Source organism: Gossypium raimondii, chromosome 4 (genome assembly GCF_025698545.1).
Source record: "Gossypium raimondii isolate GPD5lz chromosome 4, ASM2569854v1, whole genome shotgun sequence".
Lineage (NCBI taxonomy): Eukaryota > Viridiplantae > Streptophyta > Magnoliopsida > Malvales > Malvaceae > Gossypium > Gossypium raimondii.
Window position 1 is genome coordinate 2,188,293 of NC_068568.1, and position 21,410 is coordinate 2,209,702.

The window sequence follows — 21,410 nt, forward strand, 5'->3', positions numbered from 1 at the left end:
AAAAAAAATTAAAATAGTCAGCAATGTGATAAATATATACAATTTGACAATTTTTTAATACAATATTTTAGTTTCTACCCCTTTTTTTTACTTAATCCTTAGTTTTTTTTTTACCACAATCAATACTTTAAAAAAAGATATTTTTTTGGTGACCAAAATGAAAGTGAGAACATAATTTAGTTTGCATAGTTAACCGCTGTTAGAGATTTAATGATTGGTACTAAAATGAAAGCGTCTTAAAGTTGAGTGACAAAATTGCGAGGGCCCAAAATAAAAGCCCCCAAAAGTTACGTGACCAAGTAGGTAGTTTACCCTATATTCTATTGGTATAATAACAAATTTAGTCCACAAAAGTTTACACATTGTGTCAAATTGGTATTGTTTAACAAATTTAACCCACAAACATTTACATATTCTATCAATTTGGCCTTGATTTAACAAATTTAGCTCGTAATATTTACATATTCTGTCTAACAACACAAAATATATATAAACATTAAGCACTAAATTTATTATTATACCAATCAAAATTATATATAATTAACGGAAAACCATGATTAATTGTCCTTAATTAGTTGTTTATTTCAAAATTGAAAGATTAAATTGTTCTAATTTTTTAAGAAGAATCAATTTGCTCAGAGATATTAAATAATTTTAAGAATAAATAAATAAATAAATCCACCACTTACACATAATAAATTAATAACAATTTTTAAATAATTATATTAAATTAAAATATATGTTAAATTCAACCATGATGATTATGGCAAGCTCTCATAGGTTCATGCACACAACACAAAGAAACCCTTTCATTGGATAATTCTACTCATAAAAATAACATATATATTGCTGCTACATAGCTATAATAATATATAATAAATGATCTAATATCAGGTGTACAAATTGGCCTTTGAATTACAGGTAATAAATCACCAAAGATGAGCTTTCAAAACAGTGTCTTGTGCAACAAATATATCTGGCAGTAAACTGTAAGTTGCTGCCAATGACCAAATTTCTTTTTTTTTTCTAGTTTTGAGGGGAAAAAAAGATAAAATTTTAAGCTAAAATTATTACAGGTGGAGTTTCAGTTCCTTCATGCTCTTGTTCTTCATCAGTTTCTTTATTTTCACTTTGTTTATCTTCTTCTATTTCATTTGATTCTTCATCTACTTTTGGTACTGGTACTAACTGTGTTTTTTGCTTCATCTCTTTGGCTTTGCCCCATAGCACCACATATACTCCACATACTATCATTAATCCCCCTATGATACTGTTGATTTCACAGGAAAAAAGAGAAAGAATTAGAAACTAAAACACCATTTGCAGCTAAGTTGTTTGAGTTTGGATGTGAGTGTTGTGTAGGTATAAATATAGTAATTTGATTCGGGTTTGTATAATGTAATTTTGAAATTTAGTTGTTTTAAATTTGGGTGTTTTCTGGTTTGAATGTTTTTGTAGTTTAGAGTTTGAGTGTTAGTGTTGGGTAAGTATAAAGGTAGAATTTGATTTGGGTTTAGATCATTTAATTTTGGGTTTTAATTGTTTCAAGTTCAAGTATTTTCGAGTTTGAATATTTTTGTAGTTCAAAGTTTGAGTGTGAATGTTGTTTGTAGGTATAAAGATAACAACTTGATTCAGGTTTAGATCATGTAATTTTCTGTTTTAGTTGTTTTAGGATTTTGGAGGTTTTCGAGTTTGAGTTTTTTAAGTTCAAAGTTTGGGTGTAACAGTTATGTAAACTTAATTCGGGTTTAGATCATGTAATTTTGGGATCTAATAGTTTTAGGTTCGGGTGTTTTCAGATTTAAGTTTTTTTGATGGTTCAGTTCTTTTCAAGTTCAAACTGTTTTGAGTTTAGTTGGAGTTCAAGTCAATCTTAAGATATATTTGAGTTGAACCCTTTTTTAGTTTAATTTTTCAGGTTTGAATTTCTTTGAATTCAACTAGGATTTGAGTCAATTTTAGGGTATTTTTTTTGAGCTTTTAAGTTTAGAGTTTTTTATTTGGGTATCAAGTTTTAATCTTTATATTCAATTATACCTTCACATTTTTTAAGTCATATTTTCATGTTTGGATTATTTTGGGTTTGAATTGAGTTTTTCAAGTTCCAAACGTTTTAGAGTTTAGATTCAAATTCGAACTGTTTTAAATTCAATTCAGATCCAAGCTAATCTCAAGTTAGATTTTGATTTTGAGTTTCTTTTAAGCGCAGGATTTTTTTATTATCTAAGTTTCAAGTACTAATGTGGAGTTTTCTTTTTCGTATTAAAATTGTTGTAAGCTTGAGTTCTTTTTCTTTCAAATTTAGTATATTAAATCTTTTCAAGTTCAAGTTTTTATGTTTAGAAATTCAGTCTCATTTTGCCACCATTATATCTATATCAATATTATAATTACTATGTTAGTGCTAGAAGAATATAATAAAATAGTAAAGCATATATGACAAAATATACCTTCCTAAATGCAACTTTTCATCGAGTAACAAAGATCCCACAATAGCAACAAACACAAGCCCCAATGGATTGAATATAGCTGCATACAATGGTCCCTTCAACCTAACAGCCCATGATACCAAAAACACCAACAAAGCAGATCCCATAATTCCCTGCAACATAACCAAAAAAACAATGTCAACATGTTCAATTTTCCCCCAAAAGAAAACCCCAATATGTAGCCATTAACATACCACAAAAACAACAGCTAAAAGCCTAACATTCCACCCAAGCTTCCATTGATTCCAATCTCTCACAGTACAAACTGCGTATAAAGCTCCTTGTATTGATCCCATCAAACACATCAAAGCAGTGCTTGAATACAAGTAAGGGAACCCCACACTCATTTTAGCCTAACAAAGTTCAAAAATTAAGTACAAAAAAAGATCATGTAAGTAGAGTGAAATTGATGGAATAGGAAAAGGAATAGAACCCAAGTTTTACCTGATTGATCAACCACAAAGAGAAAGAAATGCAACTCAAAAGACCGAAAAAAGCACCGATAATGAAGTGACCAGTGCCATGATATGAAGGTCCAGGACCTACTTGTTGATGATGATGATGCTTTAAAAGGTTAACATTTGTTGACCAGATGTTTATGTCTATACCTTTGTAAAATGTGAATACCATTGCTCCACCTATTCCTATTAATGTCCCACACACTTTGGCTTTCCCTGCATTTGTTCTTATTGCTAGTTTCTCCATCCTGTTATCATAATTAACTTTGTTTCAATGCATGTAAAAAATGACAAAAATTTAGAGATAATTGGAATTGGGTTCCACGTTTATACTCGATTTTATCTCTGGGTTTTGTGATTGTATTGAGAGTTTGAGGAGGTAACGGTGGTCCATAAATTTTCACTCACCAACGCCCCTAGTGGGTGAGGGTGCTCCTACTGCATGTCAACTCCTTGACCTCTTAGCAGAGTCGCTGAATCCACTAGAACTCTCAACAGAAACTAGAGATAAAATCCAACATAAACACTAGGAACCCAATACCACACCCATTGAAGTATCCAACGGGCACAAAAAATAAAAATCAACAAAGGGTTAAGAAGTGTACTTGAAACAAATGGCCAAAATAAAAGTAAAGGCTGGAGCAAGGTTGATCATGGCTGCAACAAATGTTGCAGATGTATGCACCAAGCTTTGCAGGTACAAGTTTTGACCCAATGATCCTCTGTTAAATACCTTTACAATTAGCTTAAAACAAACAGGTTTTTTTTTATATATATATACATGTATAAACATATAAATTTAAGTTAAACATACCCAAATAATCCACAAAGAAACGCTTGAAGCAGTACTTTTCTATTAATTTTCTTCAAGCTCTTCCTGTAAAAAAAAAAGACACAAATAAAAAAAACCTGATAAAAGAACAACTGAAACCAAAAAAGATTAAGTTTTAACCTTTCAAAAATAAGAGCAAGCGGAACCATGATAACAGTGGCGAACATGAATCTATAAACCACAATAAGCCTTAAACTCATCCCATCATCTGCAGCCAACTTATACATTACATTAACACCAGCAAATATGATCTGTACCAATACCATTAACAATGGCGGCTTTATACTATGAAAAATATTCGCAATTCGACCCATTTTATGTATAAAACCTCAATAATATGAAAACCAAACAAAGAAAAAAAATCCAGAAATCTTTGTTGGTTTTTTCTTGTTTTCTCTGCTTAATTCTTTGCTAAAGGAGAACCCAAAATTGAAAAATTAAAAACCCTGTGAAAAAATCTTTTTCTCTTTTCTTCCAAAAGTATATTATAACAGATAATTATTGTTATTTAATGATTTAATAATCATTAATTTTTGAAGAAAAATTAAATAAAATAAATTAAAATAAAAAAAGATAGTGATTTTCTCTAACCTCCAAAGAATCCAAAAGTAGAACGGGTCTTAGGCTAGGAGTTGTGAATGGACTGATCAGATAAACTAAACAGAAATTCAGTATATTTCCGTTCTCTCTTGGGGATTCTCATGCAAAAATAAATGGTAATATATATTTTTTTCAAATAATGTAGAAAATATTTTTTAATTAGTAAATGTGATATTTTATTATAAATATATAGGGCAAACTACACCCAATGTCACTAAACTATCGGCAAGTTTACGTTTCGGACATTTAACTTTAAAAAGTTACAAAATGATCATTAAACTATTCGAAAGTTTTCATTTAAGTCACTGGGTTGTTAAGTTTTTTTTTTTTTTTTAAGTTTGGCTAGTAAGTTTTAACTGACAATTCGACAATTGATATAGTGGATCAATACTTCTCAAGAACATATTTTAGATCTAAGTTAATGTGATAGTTAATATCAAAGATCGAAGATGAAAGCTAATTGAATTTTGATTAATAGAATTACAACAATGGTGTAAATGTAAAAAGTATACAATATAATAAAATAGTATTTAGAATTTACTTGGTTATTCATAAAATAAATTGTAAATTTAAAATTTTATATTAAAGTATATATATTAAAACTTTATAATTAATTATAATTATATATATTATAAAATTTAAAACTTTAATTAAAGTTAATAAAATTTAAAATTTTTCATATTAAAGTATATATATTAAAACATGTACACTTGGCACAATAAAATTATACCAACTAAGCAAAATTTCCTTATTTGCAAGAATACTTATAGAAATATATATAGGAGGATAAAATTTAAGTGGTTTTTATATAATTGATATTTTAATAATTCAACATTATATTTTATATTTCATTTATGTAGATCATGCATGACAAATTTGATATAAATTAAAATTTTTAACTATTCAATTGATGTAAATAACTTTCAACCGTTAAATGCATTTTAATATATACAATATTTTAGATCGATATGATAGACAATTTAGCTTATTAATATAGTAATCGCATAAAAGTTACGAAGGGTGTAAAACCAGTGTAATGGATTCCTCCTTATACATACATATATGATTTTTTATAAGATTTCTGCAATTAGTCTCTGTACTTTGAAAAAGTTGTAGATTTAGTCTATATACTTTAATTTTATCATTTTAGTACTTGAAGTTTTAAATTTTAAACTTTTAGGTCTCACATAGCTATAACTGTTAAATTTATTAATTTTAATTTTTGTTGCTAAATGTTTTTTTCCTTTTTTTCTTAAATTTTAGTTGTTAATTTCAAAAAAAATTCATTTTCAATTTTTGCTTATGATTTTTTATTTTTATTAGTTATTTAGATTTAAGCATTTTCAAATTCAATTGTTTTGCTTATTTTGTTTTCATATTATTTTCAATGTGTTTTATTAATTCTTTAATAAAAGATATTTAATTTTAAGTAATCTAAAAAATAAATTAAGTTAAAAAACATTAAAAATAAACACATTTTCCCTCTATTTCCCGAAGAAACATAAAATCAAACAACATAAAATATTATGAGTTTATGATTACATATGTTGCTAGTTTCCTTTGCTTCTTCCTCCTCCTGTTTTTCTTCTTTCTCCTTAGTTCTCACATACATATATATATAAACTTTCCCTTACATTTCCCTATGATCAAACAATGGGTGCCTCAGTTTTCACTTCTTTTACAATGGGTTCTTCTTTCTTAGCTCCTTCACTTTTCTTTTCAGCCAAAACAATAACCTCTTCTTCTTCTTCTTCTTCTTCTTCCTTTTTCTTTTGCTTTTCAGCTTCAACCATTGTTTTTGCCTCAACAATGACTTCTTCTTTCTTTGGGGCCTCCTTTGGAGCCTCAACAATGACTTCTGCTTTCTTTGGGGCCTCCTTTGGAGCCTCAACAATGGCTTCTTCCACTTTCTTTGGCGCCTCAACAATGGCGGCTTCTTCTTTAATCTTTGGTTCTTCAGCAGTTATTGTCTCCACCTTAGTTTCATTGCTCTTTTCTTCCTGTACAAAGAAAAAATGTATGTTAATGGGAAGCCTTTCATGTATGATATATTAGAGTGTTAAGATGCTACATTATCAAGCAATGAACCAAGAGAATTCGGCTTGGTTTCATCAGCTTCCTTCACGACCACCGGTTCGTCTTTTGTTTCAACCGGCTGAACGGATTCTTCCTTGACCGGTTCTGGTGCGGGGACGGTGGCCGGTGAGTTTTCATCTTTCAAAACCTTTGGTTTAGTAGCACAAGCACCCATTATCTATTTCTTGATCTTTTACCTTTCTCTTTCTTGGGATTTTTTTATATATATGCAGGAGAAAGGTTGAAAGAAGAAGAAGAAGACCAAAATGGAAGGAAATGGAGTTTATTGTGATGAGGATGACTAGGGTTACATTGAGGGGCTTTTATAAGGTTTGGTTTTGGGTTCTTTGAGTGGTGTAGAATGAGTTAAGGAAAGCCATTGGTTGCCAAATTCACAATCTATTTTTATCTTGGAATCATTGAAAAATAAGTTACTCTTTTACATTTTTCTTTTCATATAATTTACTTGATTGCTTAAAAATAAATTAAATTTAAACGTGGAAGTTAAATGAGATGGTAAAGATTTTTTCTACTTTGATTATTGGTAAAGGGTTCGATTTTCACTTTAAGCATAGAGTAACTTTAAAACTCATGGCAATATTTATTCTTAATAGCCTACAGAATATGAATGATTAGGTACCTTGAAATTTTTTAGAGCACTCATAAACTCCCAAAAAGCCTCTTATCACTTTACTCAAGAGGCACAGTAAGTGATTTTGATACCAATAAATGTCATATCCAATATTCGACCTGATAAAATACTATCTATTTTGGGCACACATGACCCTCACGAGAGCGCCCATACACCCCAAAAAGTCTCTTATCACTTAAGTGTTGTTATCTCTTTATACAACTCAGATCTCTTCCGTGCTTTGCCGACGTGGGGTTTACTTTAAGGTGTTATATTATCAATCATATACTACTAATTAATCAATTGTTTAATTATAAAAAATTAATCAATTATTTACTACTAATATTAATTATGATGCATTATTATCTTACTATTATTAATATTTGTAATTATGAAATTTACAATCAATATTTGATTTTATATTTTTTATTAATTGTTAATTATCAAAATATTTGAACTAATAACTTTATATCAAAAGGGTATACAATCTTGTTTTAATGATCTAATATTTTTTTAGTTAAGCGAAAAATTGATATAATTTTAAACTTAGAGTAATGATGAAATTTGTAAATGTATAAACTTTTATTAATAATTTATGCAAATTTTGACATTTTAAAGATGAAATACATAATTATGGTCTTATTAATAATTTACTATTTTGTTATGAATTGTTAAATACTATGTAATTTATTATTTACTAAAACATTTTTAATATTATTAATATGTCAATGTTATTTTTAATATACTAATTATTTATTAAACATTTTATTAATTCAAATATTTTAGTTTATAATAATTTAAAACATTAACTAAATTATTTTGTTCTCTCTACTAAAAAATGAACAAATTAGTCCCTGTAAGTTAGAAGAAAGAGCAAATGGGTCTCTATGTTAAAATTTTAGATCCATTTTTTACTATTAAAAATTGATTATTGTATGTCAGCATAAGGTGCACGTGACACATCATGTATAGTTATTGGGAGAACCCAAGTACTCTCTCTCGGATCCAAAAAATAGTTCTCAAAGATCTTTTTTCCTTTTAGAATATACTGGAGCGAAACAATCAACTTATTGATATTGGAAGACCCAAAAGATTCTTTTATTATTTCTGAGTCCAACGGAATTCATAGGTATAGGAAGAAGTCTTGTCAAATAGAGATTTTTTTCTTTCGACCATATTTCAATTGTTAATACGATATATAAGGACCATTGCTACAAATAGTACTACACCTTTGATCATAAAATATTGATTGCTTGTTGAACCCTGTGAATTGTGTGAAAGTAAGATACTCCAAATCCGGGGGTCCAAGAGTTTTATAAAACGTTCTTGGTTCAACCACACTAGGTAGAAATGGATGGAATTTTTTACCGAAAAGACCGATTTGTTCTTCGATCTAACATATAAGAACTAATTTATCTATTTTTTGAATAAAAAGAACAAAATGCAGCTAACTTCTAGTATAAGGGCCTCAACGATACTTTTACCAAGATTTAGATCGAAATCTTATAAATTTATAATGATAACAAATATACAATTTTGTCAATTTTAGAATAAAATCAATAGTATATGGAAAGTTGATAAACCAAAAACCTGAATCCATGGCAATGGAAATTGATGACATGCATATCCGAAGATACAAGAGGTGATTTTATACATTATCATAAAAAATAAAAAAAACAATAGGTACTGTTTGAAACTATTACAAACAGCAGCCATTGATAAAAAAAAAAAAAGAACCAACTTTGATATACTTAAAACCCTTTCAAGATCCAATCTTTTTACCCTTAAGTTGCAATGCAATGCATTCATTTCCATGTTTCAAACACTTGTTTACCAGTCTCATCTTTTCCAGTTCCATGTCCTGTTTCCAGCTTCGACGCCTCCACTTCAACCGCTGTTTCTCTAAATCGAGCACCTTGGACTTCAGCCGTAGCTTTTGCTTCTCTAGTTGATATGCCCGCCTTGTCATCCATTGTGATCCATCTGCTTCATTGTCTTCAGTGTCCGGAATTTGGTTGAAACATGACGGTTTCAAAGAACTCGTGGGACCTACAACTTCGTTATCGTTCATTGGCTTGAACCACAGTGTTGAGATCTCTGCAGAAAACCCGGAATTCGCCCCATTGTACTCGGTTGCATCACCTTGAGCATTTAAAGTTTGGTTAGAACCCGATGGGGCAATACCGTTTTCGCTAATCAGCTCTAACCACTTTGCTGAGAACTCCGCAAAATCCTCATTATCCTTAGCTGTAACACCAGCTTTTTTATCAGGCACGGGTTGGTTCGAGTCAAGTAGCTCGTAATCATCTTCATTCTTTAGAATAAACAACAAAGACTGCAACAAATCAGGATCATGAGGTAGATACAATCGATTGCCATTATGATACGAGCACATCTCTTCGAAAAACAAATGTTTTGACATCAAAAGTTTTCGTACATCTTCTTTCCCTTTCTCCGATACGTTTATTATATCCAAAAGCTTCGGGTTCTCAACAACCTTGCAAGAAGTGCCTCTCCCTAGTAAATCATTTAATCTCCTATATGTTTTGTTCAAATTATTAAACTTGTCCTCACATTGTTGTGGAGAGACGATGTAACCTCGTTCAAGCATCACCTTCGAAACACACTTCCATTTCCCGAGTTTCCTCAAAAGAGAAGAAACTTTTATCTGATTACCGGCACAATCGGTGGAAGGATCCTCTCCGATGTAAGAAAGAATGGTAATCAAAAGCTTCACCATTTTTCCGGTCCATTTCATGCGTTGCCATGGTGGCCCGTCCTCGTTCTTACCAGCTTCATTGTGCTCGCGCATGCATTGTATGGCATAATTTGTCACATCATCCTCGATAACAGTGACTTCCCGTCTCTCGTTTTCAACTGAACCGAAAGCAGAAGGAAGTTTGGACGTGCATGGCTGTTGTTCGTTTTGAGGCTGTATCGATCCTTGTAGGCCTAGGCAACCGTATTCCCATTCCTGCAGCATGTTACCACCTGCTGATGGTTTACCTTCCATTGTTTCCAAGCAAAAATAAGCTTGTCGGGACACAATCCGGGTGCTTAGTATCTAGATGCCATTGGAGCACAATAACAGATATAAGCAGTTAAATGTCATTCTCGGTTTAGCACCGAGCTAAAGAAGTCCCACGGAATGATTTTCTTTCCATGGATAGCTGTAACTACAAGGAGATTTATCAGTAAAAGCTTAAGCAAAGCAATACTTTACAGCCAAAGTCCATCTAATTTCTAAGACCGATTGGAAGAAACAACACTTGATTTCACGAAAGTAGATCCAAACGAGAGCCAAATCATAAATTTATGAACAAGAAAGAAAATGTATATAACAAACTCAAATAGCCAAATGGGACTTATCTGTTGCATGTAGCAAAAACGGCCATTTCCTCCATCTGACCTTTCGCTCTGTCTTTACAAAACTGCGATGTGGAAACAGCAACAACAGATAATAATTCAGATTTAAAGTGCAGTTGGTGCAATATGTGAATGCTTGGGAATTAGTGAAAACGGACGATAAAACTGAAACGGCCGAAAGGCAACTTGGGCACATGTAGCTTCGGTTTTAACATAAACACAATATCTAAGTGCCACTTGTCAGTTCATTAATGCTTACAAAACATACAGGTAACACAGAAAACACAGCTCACAACAGGTTTATGTTCGAAATTCGTAATAGCCTGAAAACAGATGAAACAAAATACCATAACGTATTGTTTAAGAAAACATGAGGTGACGATATTGACAACCGTAAACAAACCTAGTAAGTCTTTCGTTACACTAAACTTATAATACAATTCCAAGAAGTACCCGAATCACAACACGTACTCAGTTTCAGAAACTACTCCTTTCCTTGTTCCTAACTCAAATGCCAATAGCTCATTTGCAAGCTTCATGCATTCATTTTCCAGCCTCGTCTTATCTAAATCCTTGTCCTGGTTCCAATTTGTCCTTCGCCACTTAAACCGTTTCTTTTCGAGCTCAAGCTTTTGGACCTGAATTTGTAACTTCAGCTTTTGCAGCTCGAGTAAACGGAATGCCATCCATTGCTCTTGCAATCCATAGGCGCTGCTTTTGCCATACTCCATACCGTTCAAACTCACGTCGTTTCCCTTATGAAACACATCATCCGGTTCAGCATCGTGCAGTTCTTTCTCGAACTCATTATCCCCATTGTACTGCCTCGACTGCAAGGAGCATTGCAACTTGGGATCTTGAGGAAGATACAATCTATTCCCGGTATGGTACAAACACATCTCCTCGTAAAACAAATTCTTCGAACTCAAAATCTTCTTCACTTCCTCTTTTACCTTATCGGATACGTCCATTACATCCAAATGCTCCGGCTTCTCCACAACCTTGCAAGAAGTACCTTTACCAAGCACATCATTGAGTCTCTTGTATCTTTTATTCAAATCATTGAACTTGTCCTCGCATTGTTGAGGCGATACACGATAACCCCTTTCAACCATAAGTTTCGAAACACATGTCCATTTACCTATCTTATGCGACATAGACGGTTTTCTCTTGATACCACCTTGACAATCAGAAGACGCATCTTCGTCGATATAACAAACAGCATTGATCAACAGCTTAACCATTTGCACCGTCCATTTCACTCGCCGCCACAAGAACTCGCCTTTCCCCTTACAACCACCATCACAACATCCATCACAACCACCACCACCTTCTTCATCAAAATTATTCCAATTATCATCACAAGATTTTCCAATTTCTTTCATAACATCTTGAAATTGGTAAAATTGTGGGTTTAACCCTTCATGAACCTGAAATGAGCCATCACCTTGAATCAAATTATCATCTGATACTGGATTTCCCTCCATAGTTTACCAAACAAAAAGAAAATTTCAAGCTTTTTAAACCTTTTAAAACCAGAAAAGGAAATTCTGCTAATATAGATGGTAAATTAAAAGCAGAACCTTTTGAGTGGATACAGCAATTAAAGTGAAATCAAGCACGAAGATTCAGAAAATCTGAAAACAATTAAACACCTAAATTACATGCAACATTGTAGAAATCAAATATAACCCCCAATTTCATTCATTTTTTTTGGGATTATTTTCAAATGCAAAAAAGCAAGTTCTAAAGCAATAATATTAGCTAAAAAGGAGACTTATCTGGCACAAAAGTAAAAACCCATTTCGTCATATTCATAAAGGTTTAGTTTTTTTTTTCTTAACGAAGAAAGTTTTATATTTTGGCTCCAAAACTCCATTTTTTTTAATTATTTTTTTGCGAATTTGCAGTTGTGCTACTACATGCGTCCAATTTGGCATGGTTGGGTCAGGTCCGACCCGGTTAAATCATGCCACACCTGTATATATGGTTTGGGCTGCAAATACGAGGGTTAAAATACATGGAAGGTCCCTGTATAATAGGGAATGAATTAGTTTAGTCCATTTATTATTAAATGAATCAATTTAGTTAAAGTCTAAATTGTAAAAGTTAATATTTATTGTATAAAAATGTCTTAAAAATTATATTTTTTCGGGGTCATAAGGAATGAAAATGGAGAGTGAATTATGGGGTACAACAAAAACTTGGGCAAATATTCAATCTTTGATGCTAAATTATGGAGTATACTTGATGGTCTGACCCTCATCCAAATTAGGAGCTATGATGGTGTGAAAATTCAATCTGATAATGTGGAGGCAATCAAAGCTATTCAAGATTCTTCTCTGACAAGTCTACCCTCATTAAACGTAATCATCACCTATTGAGAAATGTAAGATCTTGAATCATAAAAATCTTCCTAGAGAATTTAACAAAACTGCTGACTTCTTGGCTAAAATGGTTTTGATAACAAACCAAAGATTGAAGACTTTTGAGGAGATTTCAAGAGAGGTGCTAATACTTTCTTCTATTGCTCACTTGAGTTATGGTCTTATACAGAGAAATATTATATAGTTAGTTTATTTGTTTGCTATTTATTAACATTTTTAAATATAAAACGATTTTTTAAATAATAAATATTAATTTTATATCAATTTAGTCTTATTTGATTCTTCAATTAAATTATTAGTACTCTTAAGGAACCACATGTTAAAAAGCTTAAAAAGACTGATATAAAGTCTACAAGTTTATGCAGCATTTCCTTCTTCCTATTTTGCAGCATCAGCAGCAGCATAGAGTGCTTTAATTTCTTCAACGTCATCATAGCTACCAAGGAAAACCGGAGATCGTTCATGTATCTTCCCCGGAACTAAATTGAGGGCCTGCAACTCCATCAAAGATCAACAACATATGTAAATATATGTATGTATATATGAGAACAAAGAATAGTGAGTTGATATCACATTACCCTTTGCTTTCCAGTAAAAGCTTGACCTCCAGCTTGTTCCATTAGGAATGACATAGGGAAAACTTCGTAAAGAACACTATATTCGAAACACAAAAGCTCGATTTATTCGTATAAAGTTGCAATGAAAAAATGAAGCTTTTGAAACAATACTTTACCGTAGCTTCCCATTAGGACTTTTCTTATCTGCAGGGTATAAAAAGATACCACCATAAAGCAATGTTCGGTGAACATCTGCAACCATGCTGCAAAAGTGTAATGTCATTAGTTGAAAGCAACTTGTTAGTTTTTTTTTCCGGGTCTAGCACTCGTATTTGACCAGTATCCGGATATAATATAAGAATATGATCATATCTGATGCTCGTATTTGAGTTCGAATAGCGTAGCTAATAGTAAATACCTTCCAATGTATCTAAGGGACTTTGGGGGTGAACCATCTGTAGGGAACTTGCATTTTTCAACAAACTTTCGAGTTGGTTCATCCCAATTTTTGGCATTTCCTTCATTTACCGAATAAATCTTTCCTTTCTTAGGTATCTGCTCCAAAGCAAACAGGTAATGTAACTATAACATCATGACAACTTGATCAATGGAGTAAGTGTTAATACCTTGATATCGGGATGAGTTAATATGAACTCCCCTAGAGATGGATCGAGAGTGAAACCGTTAACGCCGCTCCCAGTACTTAGCACTAACTGCAAAATCAAAAGAAAACAACACTTCCTTTAGGCTTCAATCATCAAAAAGCAAAACCGATTTAAGTTTCTACAAATGCTGATAAATGGTGATGAGAGACTGTTTTCTAACCGTGCAGGAGCTTCCGTACATACAATAACCGGCTGCTACGAGATTATTTCCGGGTTGTAATACATCATCAATGGTGGGATTGTCTTTATGTTTCACCATATAAATCCCAAATATCTAAATTACAAGAGGGAAAACATGCATGTTACATTCATAAACCATTTTCATTAAGTAAAAGAAGGTAAAAGTATCATGGAGACCCTGTACTAAGGGTTAGATTGCATTTTACCCCTTTTACTGAAAAACATGGGCCGGTTTGCTCTTTGATTTTGTATAGGGACTAATTTGCTCTTTTTTTAAGTAAAGGGGCAAAATGCAATCAAACTTAGTACAAAGACTTTTACGATACAAGCTTGAGAGGGGTGTATAAGGAGGCCATACAGTTCCTATGGAAACACCACAATCAATGTTTGAGGATCCATCCAATGGATCAAAAACAACAATGTATCTGAATAAAACACCACAAAATTTTGGCATGATAAGTTAGCCTAGAGTTCATACATGGATAAATATAGTGAATGAATATGATCTTTCAAGTATATAGAAAATTTTCAAAAAAGAATTGAACATATTCATGTCGGATTTGAATATATACTTTCCACGCTTTGATTGATCCACAAATATAGCTTCTTCATCTTCCTCAGAAACCAGGAGGCACTACATAAAAATGTTTAATATATAAAAATCAAGCACTAATTTTTATTCAATCAAGCATTTAAACAAATGGTTTTCAGGCATTATTTACTGTTCTTCCACTGCTAATCAAAGCCTTAACAAAAACTTCATTAGAAAGCACATCCAATTTCTTTTGTTCTTCACCCTGAAACATTGAAAAACAAAAACAAAATAGACCCAAATTTTATAATACAATATAGATCAATAAGGAAGCCATTAAAATGGGATTTTAAAGCTTTTTAAACAATTTAAACCATACCTGGATATTGGTTTCTCCAGCAAGTCCAAATAGTTTGGCAAGACCCGCCTATAAACGCGCACACACACACACACAAAAGAAAAAGGATTTTGGGGTCAAATACATACATTTGAAGGAATGGTCATTGAGAAAAGGTAACTGTAAGAAGTAAGAACCTTGCTAACAGAAGAGCAAACGAATTTACAGCCAAGAACAATATGATTGAGCAAGATGGTGAAATCACCACGAGATTCAGGGTACTTGGTTTGTTCATTAAGGACATGGCGAGTGATGGTCATCAAATCAGTTCTATGAGCATCAGCTGCATGATCCATGGTGCACCCTTTTTTTTTTTCCTCTTCAATTTGGATTAAGCTTTTCTTTTTTTGGCGATCAAATGAAATGATAAAAGAATAAAACTTAGTGAGCAGAGAACCCTTTTCTTTTTTGCTTCTGTTATTGTTGCGTATGAAGGTGAAGTAGAGGAATATATAATATTCCACGAATTAGGGATAACAAGTTGGGAATGTGGGATGATGATACCAAAGAATATAACCAAAATGAACAGAACCAGGTCGAGTCAATGGAGGATTGGAATGACACGTTTGGGGTACCCTTTGATCACTTGGCTGTGAGTCATCAAGAATCAAGGTCAGATCTTTTTATTATTATTTTTCCATCTATGCTGTTTCTACTATCGCAAGCTGTTACCCTTTGATCAACAATGGCGTTTTCTTTCTCCTTTAAATTAAAAGGTAGTAGCTTGGCAGATATTAGTTATATTTAAAAATAGATAATTTAATATATAAAAAATAAATTGATATTTTTAAGTATATATACATTCAGAAATATATTAAAAAATAAATTAAATTAACATTTTGGAAGGGAACATTCATAAGTAGGATGTAATCTGGAACAAAAAGGCTAAATCAAATTACCTTTGAAATTTGTACATATTGATAAAATTGAATTAAAAATCCGATTCAAACCGATTTTTTTTTCTAACTTATTTTTCTTTTGAATCATTTGAACCGATTATCAATCCGGGTCAAACCCACCTTATTTACCGTTCTAGTTTATCTTTGGAGAGCTTTAACTTTGTTTATAACTGGACTAAAGTGACTTGTTTTGGTGTATCAGCTCAAAACGGTGTCACCTGTTAGCAATCGAGCATTGAATCATCAAACAAGCAGCTCAAAATGCTATATTGATAACATAGCGGAGACAAGGATTACAGGGTTGAGGAAGCAGGCGGGATGCAGCAATGCTTGCCCCTCTAAAGGCTTGGATTCACCCTTTGTTTAGCAGTCAATAGTTGATCGAAAAACCATTACATGGGAACAACGAAGCTTACCCAAGCACTCCTCAAAAACACCAAAAACCCAAAGCTTGCATGGCAACTCTTCAAGCGCATTCAATCTTCACCATCCAATCCTTGTTTTCTTTCATCAGTACCCACCATTGCTCGTATCCTTATTCGTTCCAAAATGCTCCCAGAAATCGATCATCTTCACCTCCTTCTCTTATCCTCACAGCCTCAAGAAAAGTCCCTTCCTTCCCTCATTTCACTTGTTAATCTCTTAGCCAAATCGGGTTTCTTTGATAAAGCATTTTCCCAGTTTCAATCTATAAGAAAAATGTTCCCACAAAACCCGCCTTCCATCTGTTTGTACAATGTTCTCTTTGGATGTTGTATTAAAGAAAGACGTTCAGATTGTGTGCTTTGGCTGTATAAAGATATGGTCTTAGCTGGTGTTTCTCCGGAGACTTATACTTTTAATCTTTTGATTTGTGGGTTATGTGATTTGGGTCATTTGGAGGATGCCCGAGAGTTGTTTGATAAAATGCCTGAGAAAGGTTGCTTGCCGAATGAGTTTAGTTTTGGGATTTTGGTTCGTGGGTATTGTAGGTTTGGCCTTGCTAATAAAGGGTTGGAGCTTTTGGATGAGATGAGAAGTTCTGGGATTTTGCCTAACAGAGTTGTGTATAATACATTGATTTCAAGTTTTTGTAAGGAAGGTAAAACTGGTGATGCTGAAAAATTGGTGGAAAGAATGAGAGAGGATGGTTTGTTTCCTGATGTTGTGACATTCAATGCTAGAATATCAGCTCTTTGTAGTGCCGGTAAAGTTCTTGAAGCATCAAGGATTTTTAGGGATATGCAAATAGATGAAGCATTGGGGCTACCTCGGCCTAATGTTATAACCTATAATCTAATGCTTGAAGGGTTTTGTAAGCAAGGGATGTTGGTGGAAGCAAAGGCCTTGGTTGAGTCCATGGAGAAAAATGGTGATTTGATGAATTTAGATAGTTATAATATTTGGTTGTTGGGGTTGCTAAGAAACGCAAAGTTAGTAGAGGCTCAGTTGGTACTTGAAGATATGGTAGATAAAGGTGTAGAACCTAATATTTACTCGTATAACATTGTGATGGATGGTTTATGCAAGAATGGGATGCTTTCTGATGCGAGAATGGTGATGGGTTTTATTGTAAGGAGTGGTCTTTCCCCTGATACAGTAACTTATAGCACTTTACTGCACGGCTACTGTCGTAAAGGGAAGTTATCTGAAGCAAATGCTATTCTAAATGAGATGATGAGAAGTGGTTATGTCCCTAATACTTATACCTGTAATATTTTGCTGCATAGCCTATGGAAAGAGGGTAAAATATTGGAGGCAGAAGAGTTATTGCAAAAGATGAATGAAAAAGGCTATGGTGTGGATACTGTGACCTGCAATATTGTAATTGATGGTTTGTGTAAAAGTGGGAAATTGGACAAAGCTATGGAAATTGCACATGAGATGTGGACACATGGAAGTGCTGCTCTAGGTAACCTTGGGAACTCATTTATTGGCCTAGTTGATGATGTTAGCCGTAGCATGAGATGTATTCCTGACTTAGTTACATATTCTATCATAATTAGTGCTCTATGCAAAGCAGGAAAGATAGATGAAGCTAAAAAGAAATTCAGAGAGATGATGGGTAAAAACTTGCAACCCGATGCGGTTATTTTTGATACTTTCATCCATATTTTCTGTAAAGAAGGAAAGATTTCATCTGCATTTCGAGTTCTCAAGGACATGGAGAAAAAAGGATGTAATAAGAGCGTACAGACTTATAATTCACTGATACTTGGCTTAGGAAGTAAAAATCAAATATTTGAAATTTATGGACTTGTCGATGAGATGAGAGAAAGAGGGATTACTCCTAATGTTTGCATATACAATAACATTATTCAGTCTCTTTGCAAAAATGGGAAAATCCAGGACACTACTTCTATCTTGGATGACATGCTGCAAATGGGTATAAATCCTAATATTTCTACCTTCAGGATGTTAATAGAAGCTTTCTGCAAGGCAAGTGATTTTGGAGTAGCGAAGGAGTTATTCGAGATTGGTCTTAGTATATGTGGTCACAAGGAAGCCTTTTATAGTTTAATGTTCAATGAGTTGCTTTCTGGTGGGCAACTTTCAGAAGCTAAAGTGATCTTTGAAGCTGCATTAGATAGATCTTTTCATCTGGGAAACTTCCTTTATAAGGATCTCATTGAAAAACTTTGTAAAGATGGGAAGTTAGAGGAAGCTAGTGGAATTTTGCACAAGTTGATTATCAAAGGATACAAATTTGACCCTGCATCATTCATGCCTGTGGTTGATGACTTGGGTAAAAGAGGAAACAAGCATGAGGCTGATGAACTTGCAGAGAAGATGTTGGAGATGGCTTCAGATGGTAGAGTGGAAAATAAGATATCTCGAAAACCAAAGGAATTGATCCATAGAAAGGAAACGAAGTATGGTGGAGATGACTGGCAAACAATAGTACACAGGTATGGCTAAAGTAGTAATTCTGTTTGGTGCTAAATGATAATTGCCAAATATAGACAGTAGTGAACTATAGTCTTCCCTCAAAAAAGTATTAAAGAACCATTATCTAATAAAATCACATATGTTATGTCATGACACTGCCAGTAAAGCCTTTGGTATCCTGGACTCCTATATGTGATATATTTTTAATAATGTCTTTGCCTGGTAACCCATCACGTTCTTTTCTATTGGTGTAGTAGTATATTGTTCTCTGTATACTATTTGGTATACTTGACATAGCTTCTATTTTATATTCTTTTACAGAGATGATGGCAGTGGAATTGCTTTGAAAACCCTTAAGCGGGTACAGAAAGGCTGGGGTCAAGGAAGCATACCAAGTTTGCAGACCGAGAAAACTGAGTTTCTTGATTACTGGTGAAGTCGGTCGTTAAATTCCCATTTGTCTGGAGATGAGTTTAGAGGTTAATAATGATTAAACAAGGATTAATTTGTCATTCACGAAGGATTTGCTAGGCAGCGCACTCATGGAAAATATTCATTTTAATTTCAACATCTTCAGAAGTCAGGAATGCGGGCAAATGATGCGCAGTAGGTCATGATGTGCTGATTAATATCTGTAAATTGTCTGTGCTTGTGAAGTGAATACCAAATTGCACCTTGTTTTCATATTTCTGCAGATGGATAGCAATTTACCAAGCTGAATGCTCGAGTTTGTTGGTAAAGCTCTATATTAGTGATGCAGGGTTCTTACATGCTGATGTCCTGATGTTCTCTCATTGATGATCGAGTTTATGGGTAAAGCTCTTGAATATTTCATATTCATTATGCCATCTTACCATGACAGCAACGACAGATTAAACAGAAAAAGAGAAAATATGAAAACACCTTCTTTTTTCTTTTGCAGCCTGCGTACAAGGAATTGTGTTAATTTCAGGGTCTGGTAACCTCCTCACCCTTGTTCCTAATACTACACTGCTAATTTATTAGGAATGTATTACTACAATGGATAGAGATTCAAACTCCGTATTAGTCTCTGATGTAGGGATTTGTACACTGTACTTTGAGTTACTATTCAAAAAATGGGTAAATTAGTTTATAAACGTTAGATCAAGGAGTAAACTGGTTCTTCTGTAAAAATTTTGTCCATCTATCATTAAAAACTTGTCCTTGTATGACAACATGAGATACACGCGGCACATCACTTTTTATTGTCTAGTTATTCCGTCAGCTAAGCTAGTTTTTTACAGTACAAATAGATGAAAATTTTAAAACAAAAAATTAATTTACTTTTTCATCTAACGTATATAAACTAATTTATCCATTTTTTGAATAGAATGAGTAAAATGCATTCTAATTCTTAGTACTCGATAGTACTTTTATCAAGATGACCTGATAATAAAGAATGTATGTACATACCATTTTGCTTCTATTTTTCTATTGGTAAATAGATGTACCAAATAGTCATTTTAAGCGGAGACATTGCATTCAACAAAAATGAAAACAATTACCAGTGTTATAAAAGTGATGAATTAATTCTTTTATTACTAAAAATATGATTATTAGCAAAAGTCCACTATCTTTTTATAGATTTTTATTTTCATGGAAATTGTGAATTTAAAGTTGAAAATATTTTTTAAATAGGTATTATGATTTATTTTGCTCTTCAATTTCAAAAAAATCATTTTAGTCTTTCATTTAATTTTTATCTTTTTAGCCCTTATAATCGTTTTATATGTCAAATTATCTCAAAATGAATGAAAATTAATATCTTAAATTTGTTGCCGTAGCATACATGTGGATGCTATGTCACTCCAAAATTTAAATTTAGTAAATATTAAATTTTTCATTCATTTTGAGATGATTTGATAAATAATGTAAGTTCAAGACTAATGTAAACAAAATTTACATAGAAAACTAAAATGAATTTTATGTAAATTTGAAAGGTTTTGAAAAATATTTCAAGAAAAGTGTCTCGGAAAATAAAATGTTATCTTGGAAACCGAAATATGTATGCCAAAGCTTTTAAACTATTTTTAATTGTTGCCTTAAGAATCTAAATATTAGAATACACTATCCAAAAAGTTGAACTTACAAGATTCGAGTCCGAAAAGATTCATGTTCAAAGTAAGTTCGACGTGAGTTCGTTTGAGCCCATCTATTTGCTAGTTTTAAGTTGAATTAGTTCATATTGGTTCGTGAGTCAATCAATTATTTATTTTTTATTAAGTTGATATTCAAGTTGATTCTTGATTTAATTGATTTGGTCTAGTTTAGATAACATTAAATTTTAAAAAATTCATATTTTAAAATATTTTTTAATTTTAAAAGTTTTAATTTTATATTTTATAAAATTTATATTCTTTTAAAAATTTTCAGGTTTTTAAATAAAAATAATTTATATAAATTTAATTATTGAGAGTACATTTTTAAAATTATGACTAGATTGAGATAA

At 32.5% G+C, this 21,410-nt stretch overlaps 6 protein-coding genes across 9 annotated transcripts; 1 reads left to right on the forward strand and 5 right to left on the reverse strand.

Moving 5' to 3' along the window:
- Nucleotides 1–1,056: 1,056 nt before the first annotated feature.
- LOC105778908 (WAT1-related protein At1g25270) lies at nucleotides 1,057–4,096 on the reverse strand. The gene is made up of 7 exons (XM_052629875.1): nucleotides 3,903–4,096; nucleotides 3,765–3,827; nucleotides 3,556–3,672; nucleotides 2,937–3,198; nucleotides 2,687–2,845; nucleotides 2,454–2,605; nucleotides 1,057–1,270 (listed from the first exon to the last, which is right to left on the reverse strand). The coding sequence occupies exons 1-7, from the start codon at nucleotides 4,094–4,096 to the stop codon at nucleotides 1,057–1,059; spliced, it is 1,161 nt and encodes a 386-aa protein (XP_052485835.1).
- A 1,745-nt stretch (nucleotides 4,097–5,841) lies between these two features.
- LOC105778916 (uncharacterized) lies at nucleotides 5,842–6,749 on the reverse strand. The gene is made up of 2 exons (XM_012602678.2): nucleotides 6,454–6,749; nucleotides 5,842–6,382 (listed from the first exon to the last, which is right to left on the reverse strand). Exons 1-2 carry the CDS (start codon nucleotides 6,631–6,633, stop codon nucleotides 6,029–6,031), a joined length of 534 nt encoding a protein of 177 aa, XP_012458132.1. The 5' UTR covers nucleotides 6,634–6,749; the 3' UTR covers nucleotides 5,842–6,028.
- A 1,918-nt stretch (nucleotides 6,750–8,667) lies between these two features.
- Nucleotides 8,668–10,109, reverse strand: LOC105778907 (uncharacterized). Its single transcript, XM_012602657.2, has one exon. It carries the CDS (start codon nucleotides 10,100–10,102, stop codon nucleotides 8,852–8,854), a length of 1,251 nt encoding a protein of 416 aa, XP_012458111.1. The 5' UTR covers nucleotides 10,103–10,109; the 3' UTR covers nucleotides 8,668–8,851.
- A 274-nt stretch (nucleotides 10,110–10,383) lies between these two features.
- Nucleotides 10,384–12,831, reverse strand: LOC105778909 (uncharacterized). Of its 2 annotated transcripts, XM_012602661.2 has the most exons (3): nucleotides 12,039–12,831; nucleotides 10,927–11,885; nucleotides 10,384–10,520 (listed from the first exon to the last, which is right to left on the reverse strand). In XM_012602661.2, the coding sequence occupies exons 2-3, from the start codon at nucleotides 11,838–11,840 to the stop codon at nucleotides 10,436–10,438; spliced, it is 999 nt and encodes a 332-aa protein (XP_012458115.1). In that variant the 5' UTR covers nucleotides 11,841–11,885; nucleotides 12,039–12,831; the 3' UTR covers nucleotides 10,384–10,435. The 2 variants fall into 2 exon arrangements, with proteins under 2 accessions (XP_012458115.1, XP_012458114.1); XM_012602660.2 differs by having other exon boundaries at nucleotides 10,927–12,831.
- A 330-nt stretch (nucleotides 12,832–13,161) lies between these two features.
- Nucleotides 13,162–15,805, reverse strand: LOC105778912 (fructose-1,6-bisphosphatase, cytosolic). The gene is made up of 11 exons (XM_012602669.2): nucleotides 15,311–15,805; nucleotides 15,156–15,203; nucleotides 14,967–15,041; nucleotides 14,817–14,878; nucleotides 14,603–14,669; nucleotides 14,225–14,338; nucleotides 14,026–14,112; nucleotides 13,818–13,954; nucleotides 13,576–13,662; nucleotides 13,421–13,496; nucleotides 13,162–13,334 (listed from the first exon to the last, which is right to left on the reverse strand). The coding sequence occupies exons 1-11, from the start codon at nucleotides 15,467–15,469 to the stop codon at nucleotides 13,221–13,223; spliced, it is 1,026 nt and encodes a 341-aa protein (XP_012458123.1). The 5' UTR covers nucleotides 15,470–15,805; the 3' UTR covers nucleotides 13,162–13,220.
- A 317-nt stretch (nucleotides 15,806–16,122) lies between these two features.
- Nucleotides 16,123–20,169, forward strand: LOC105778903 (pentatricopeptide repeat-containing protein At2g17140). Of its 3 annotated transcripts, none has more exons than XM_012602651.2 (4): nucleotides 16,123–18,960; nucleotides 19,262–19,550; nucleotides 19,636–19,753; nucleotides 19,863–20,169. In XM_012602651.2, the coding sequence occupies exons 1-2, from the start codon at nucleotides 16,469–16,471 to the stop codon at nucleotides 19,374–19,376; spliced, it is 2,607 nt and encodes an 868-aa protein (XP_012458105.1). In that variant the 5' UTR covers nucleotides 16,123–16,468; the 3' UTR covers nucleotides 19,377–19,550; nucleotides 19,636–19,753; nucleotides 19,863–20,169. The 3 variants fall into 3 exon arrangements, with proteins under 3 accessions (XP_012458105.1, XP_012458104.1, XP_052485055.1); XM_012602650.2 differs by having other exon boundaries at nucleotides 19,262–19,546; XM_052629095.1 differs by having other exon boundaries at nucleotides 19,262–19,753.
- Nucleotides 20,170–21,410: the final 1,241 nt, after the last annotated feature.

What these genes read in the sequence shown, in the direction of transcription:
- LOC105778912 (XM_012602669.2), bottom strand. Translation starts at nt 15,469, where the DNA reads ATGGATCATGCAGCTGATGCTCATAGAACTGATTTGATGACCATCACT. An exon ending in CTGGAGAAACCAATATCCAG is followed by an intron (nt 15,042 to 15,155) that starts GTATGGTTTAAA and finishes TCAATGTTTCAG; the next exon opens with GGTGAAGAACAAAAGAAATT. An exon ending in AGTCCTAATGGGAAGCTACG is followed by an intron (nt 13,497 to 13,575) that starts GTAAAGTATTGT and finishes TTTCGAATATAG; the next exon opens with TGTTCTTTACGAAGTTTTCC.
- LOC105778907 (XM_012602657.2), bottom strand. Translation starts at nt 10,102, where the DNA reads ATGGAAGGTAAACCATCAGCAGGTGGTAACATGCTGCAGGAATGGGAA.
- LOC105778909 (XM_012602660.2), bottom strand. Translation starts at nt 11,942, where the DNA reads ATGGAGGGAAATCCAGTATCAGATGATAATTTGATTCAAGGTGATGGC. An exon ending in GGAGTAGTTTCTGAAACTGA is followed by an intron (nt 10,521 to 10,926) that starts GTACGTGTTGTG and finishes TCCACATCGCAG; the next exon opens with TTTTGTAAAGACAGAGCGAA.
- LOC105778908 (XM_052629875.1), bottom strand. Translation starts at nt 4,096, where the DNA reads ATGGGTCGAATTGCGAATATTTTTCATAGTATAAAGCCGCCATTGTTA. An exon ending in CTTTGTGGTTGATCAATCAG is followed by an intron (nt 2,846 to 2,936) that starts GTAAAACTTGGG and finishes GAACTTTGTTAG; the next exon opens with GCTAAAATGAGTGTGGGGTT. An exon ending in TTTTAGCTGTTGTTTTTGTG is followed by an intron (nt 2,606 to 2,686) that starts GTATGTTAATGG and finishes GTTATGTTGCAG; the next exon opens with GGAATTATGGGATCTGCTTT.
- LOC105778903 (XM_052629095.1), top strand. Translation starts at nt 16,469, where the DNA reads ATGGGAACAACGAAGCTTACCCAAGCACTCCTCAAAAACACCAAAAAC. An exon ending in TGGCAAACAATAGTACACAG is followed by an intron (nt 18,961 to 19,261) that starts GTATGGCTAAAG and finishes ATTCTTTTACAG; the next exon opens with AGATGATGGCAGTGGAATTG.
- LOC105778916 (XM_012602678.2), bottom strand. Translation starts at nt 6,633, where the DNA reads ATGGGTGCTTGTGCTACTAAACCAAAGGTTTTGAAAGATGAAAACTCA. An exon ending in TTGGTTCATTGCTTGATAAT is followed by an intron (nt 6,383 to 6,453) that starts GTAGCATCTTAA and finishes TTCTTTGTACAG; the next exon opens with GAAGAAAAGAGCAATGAAAC.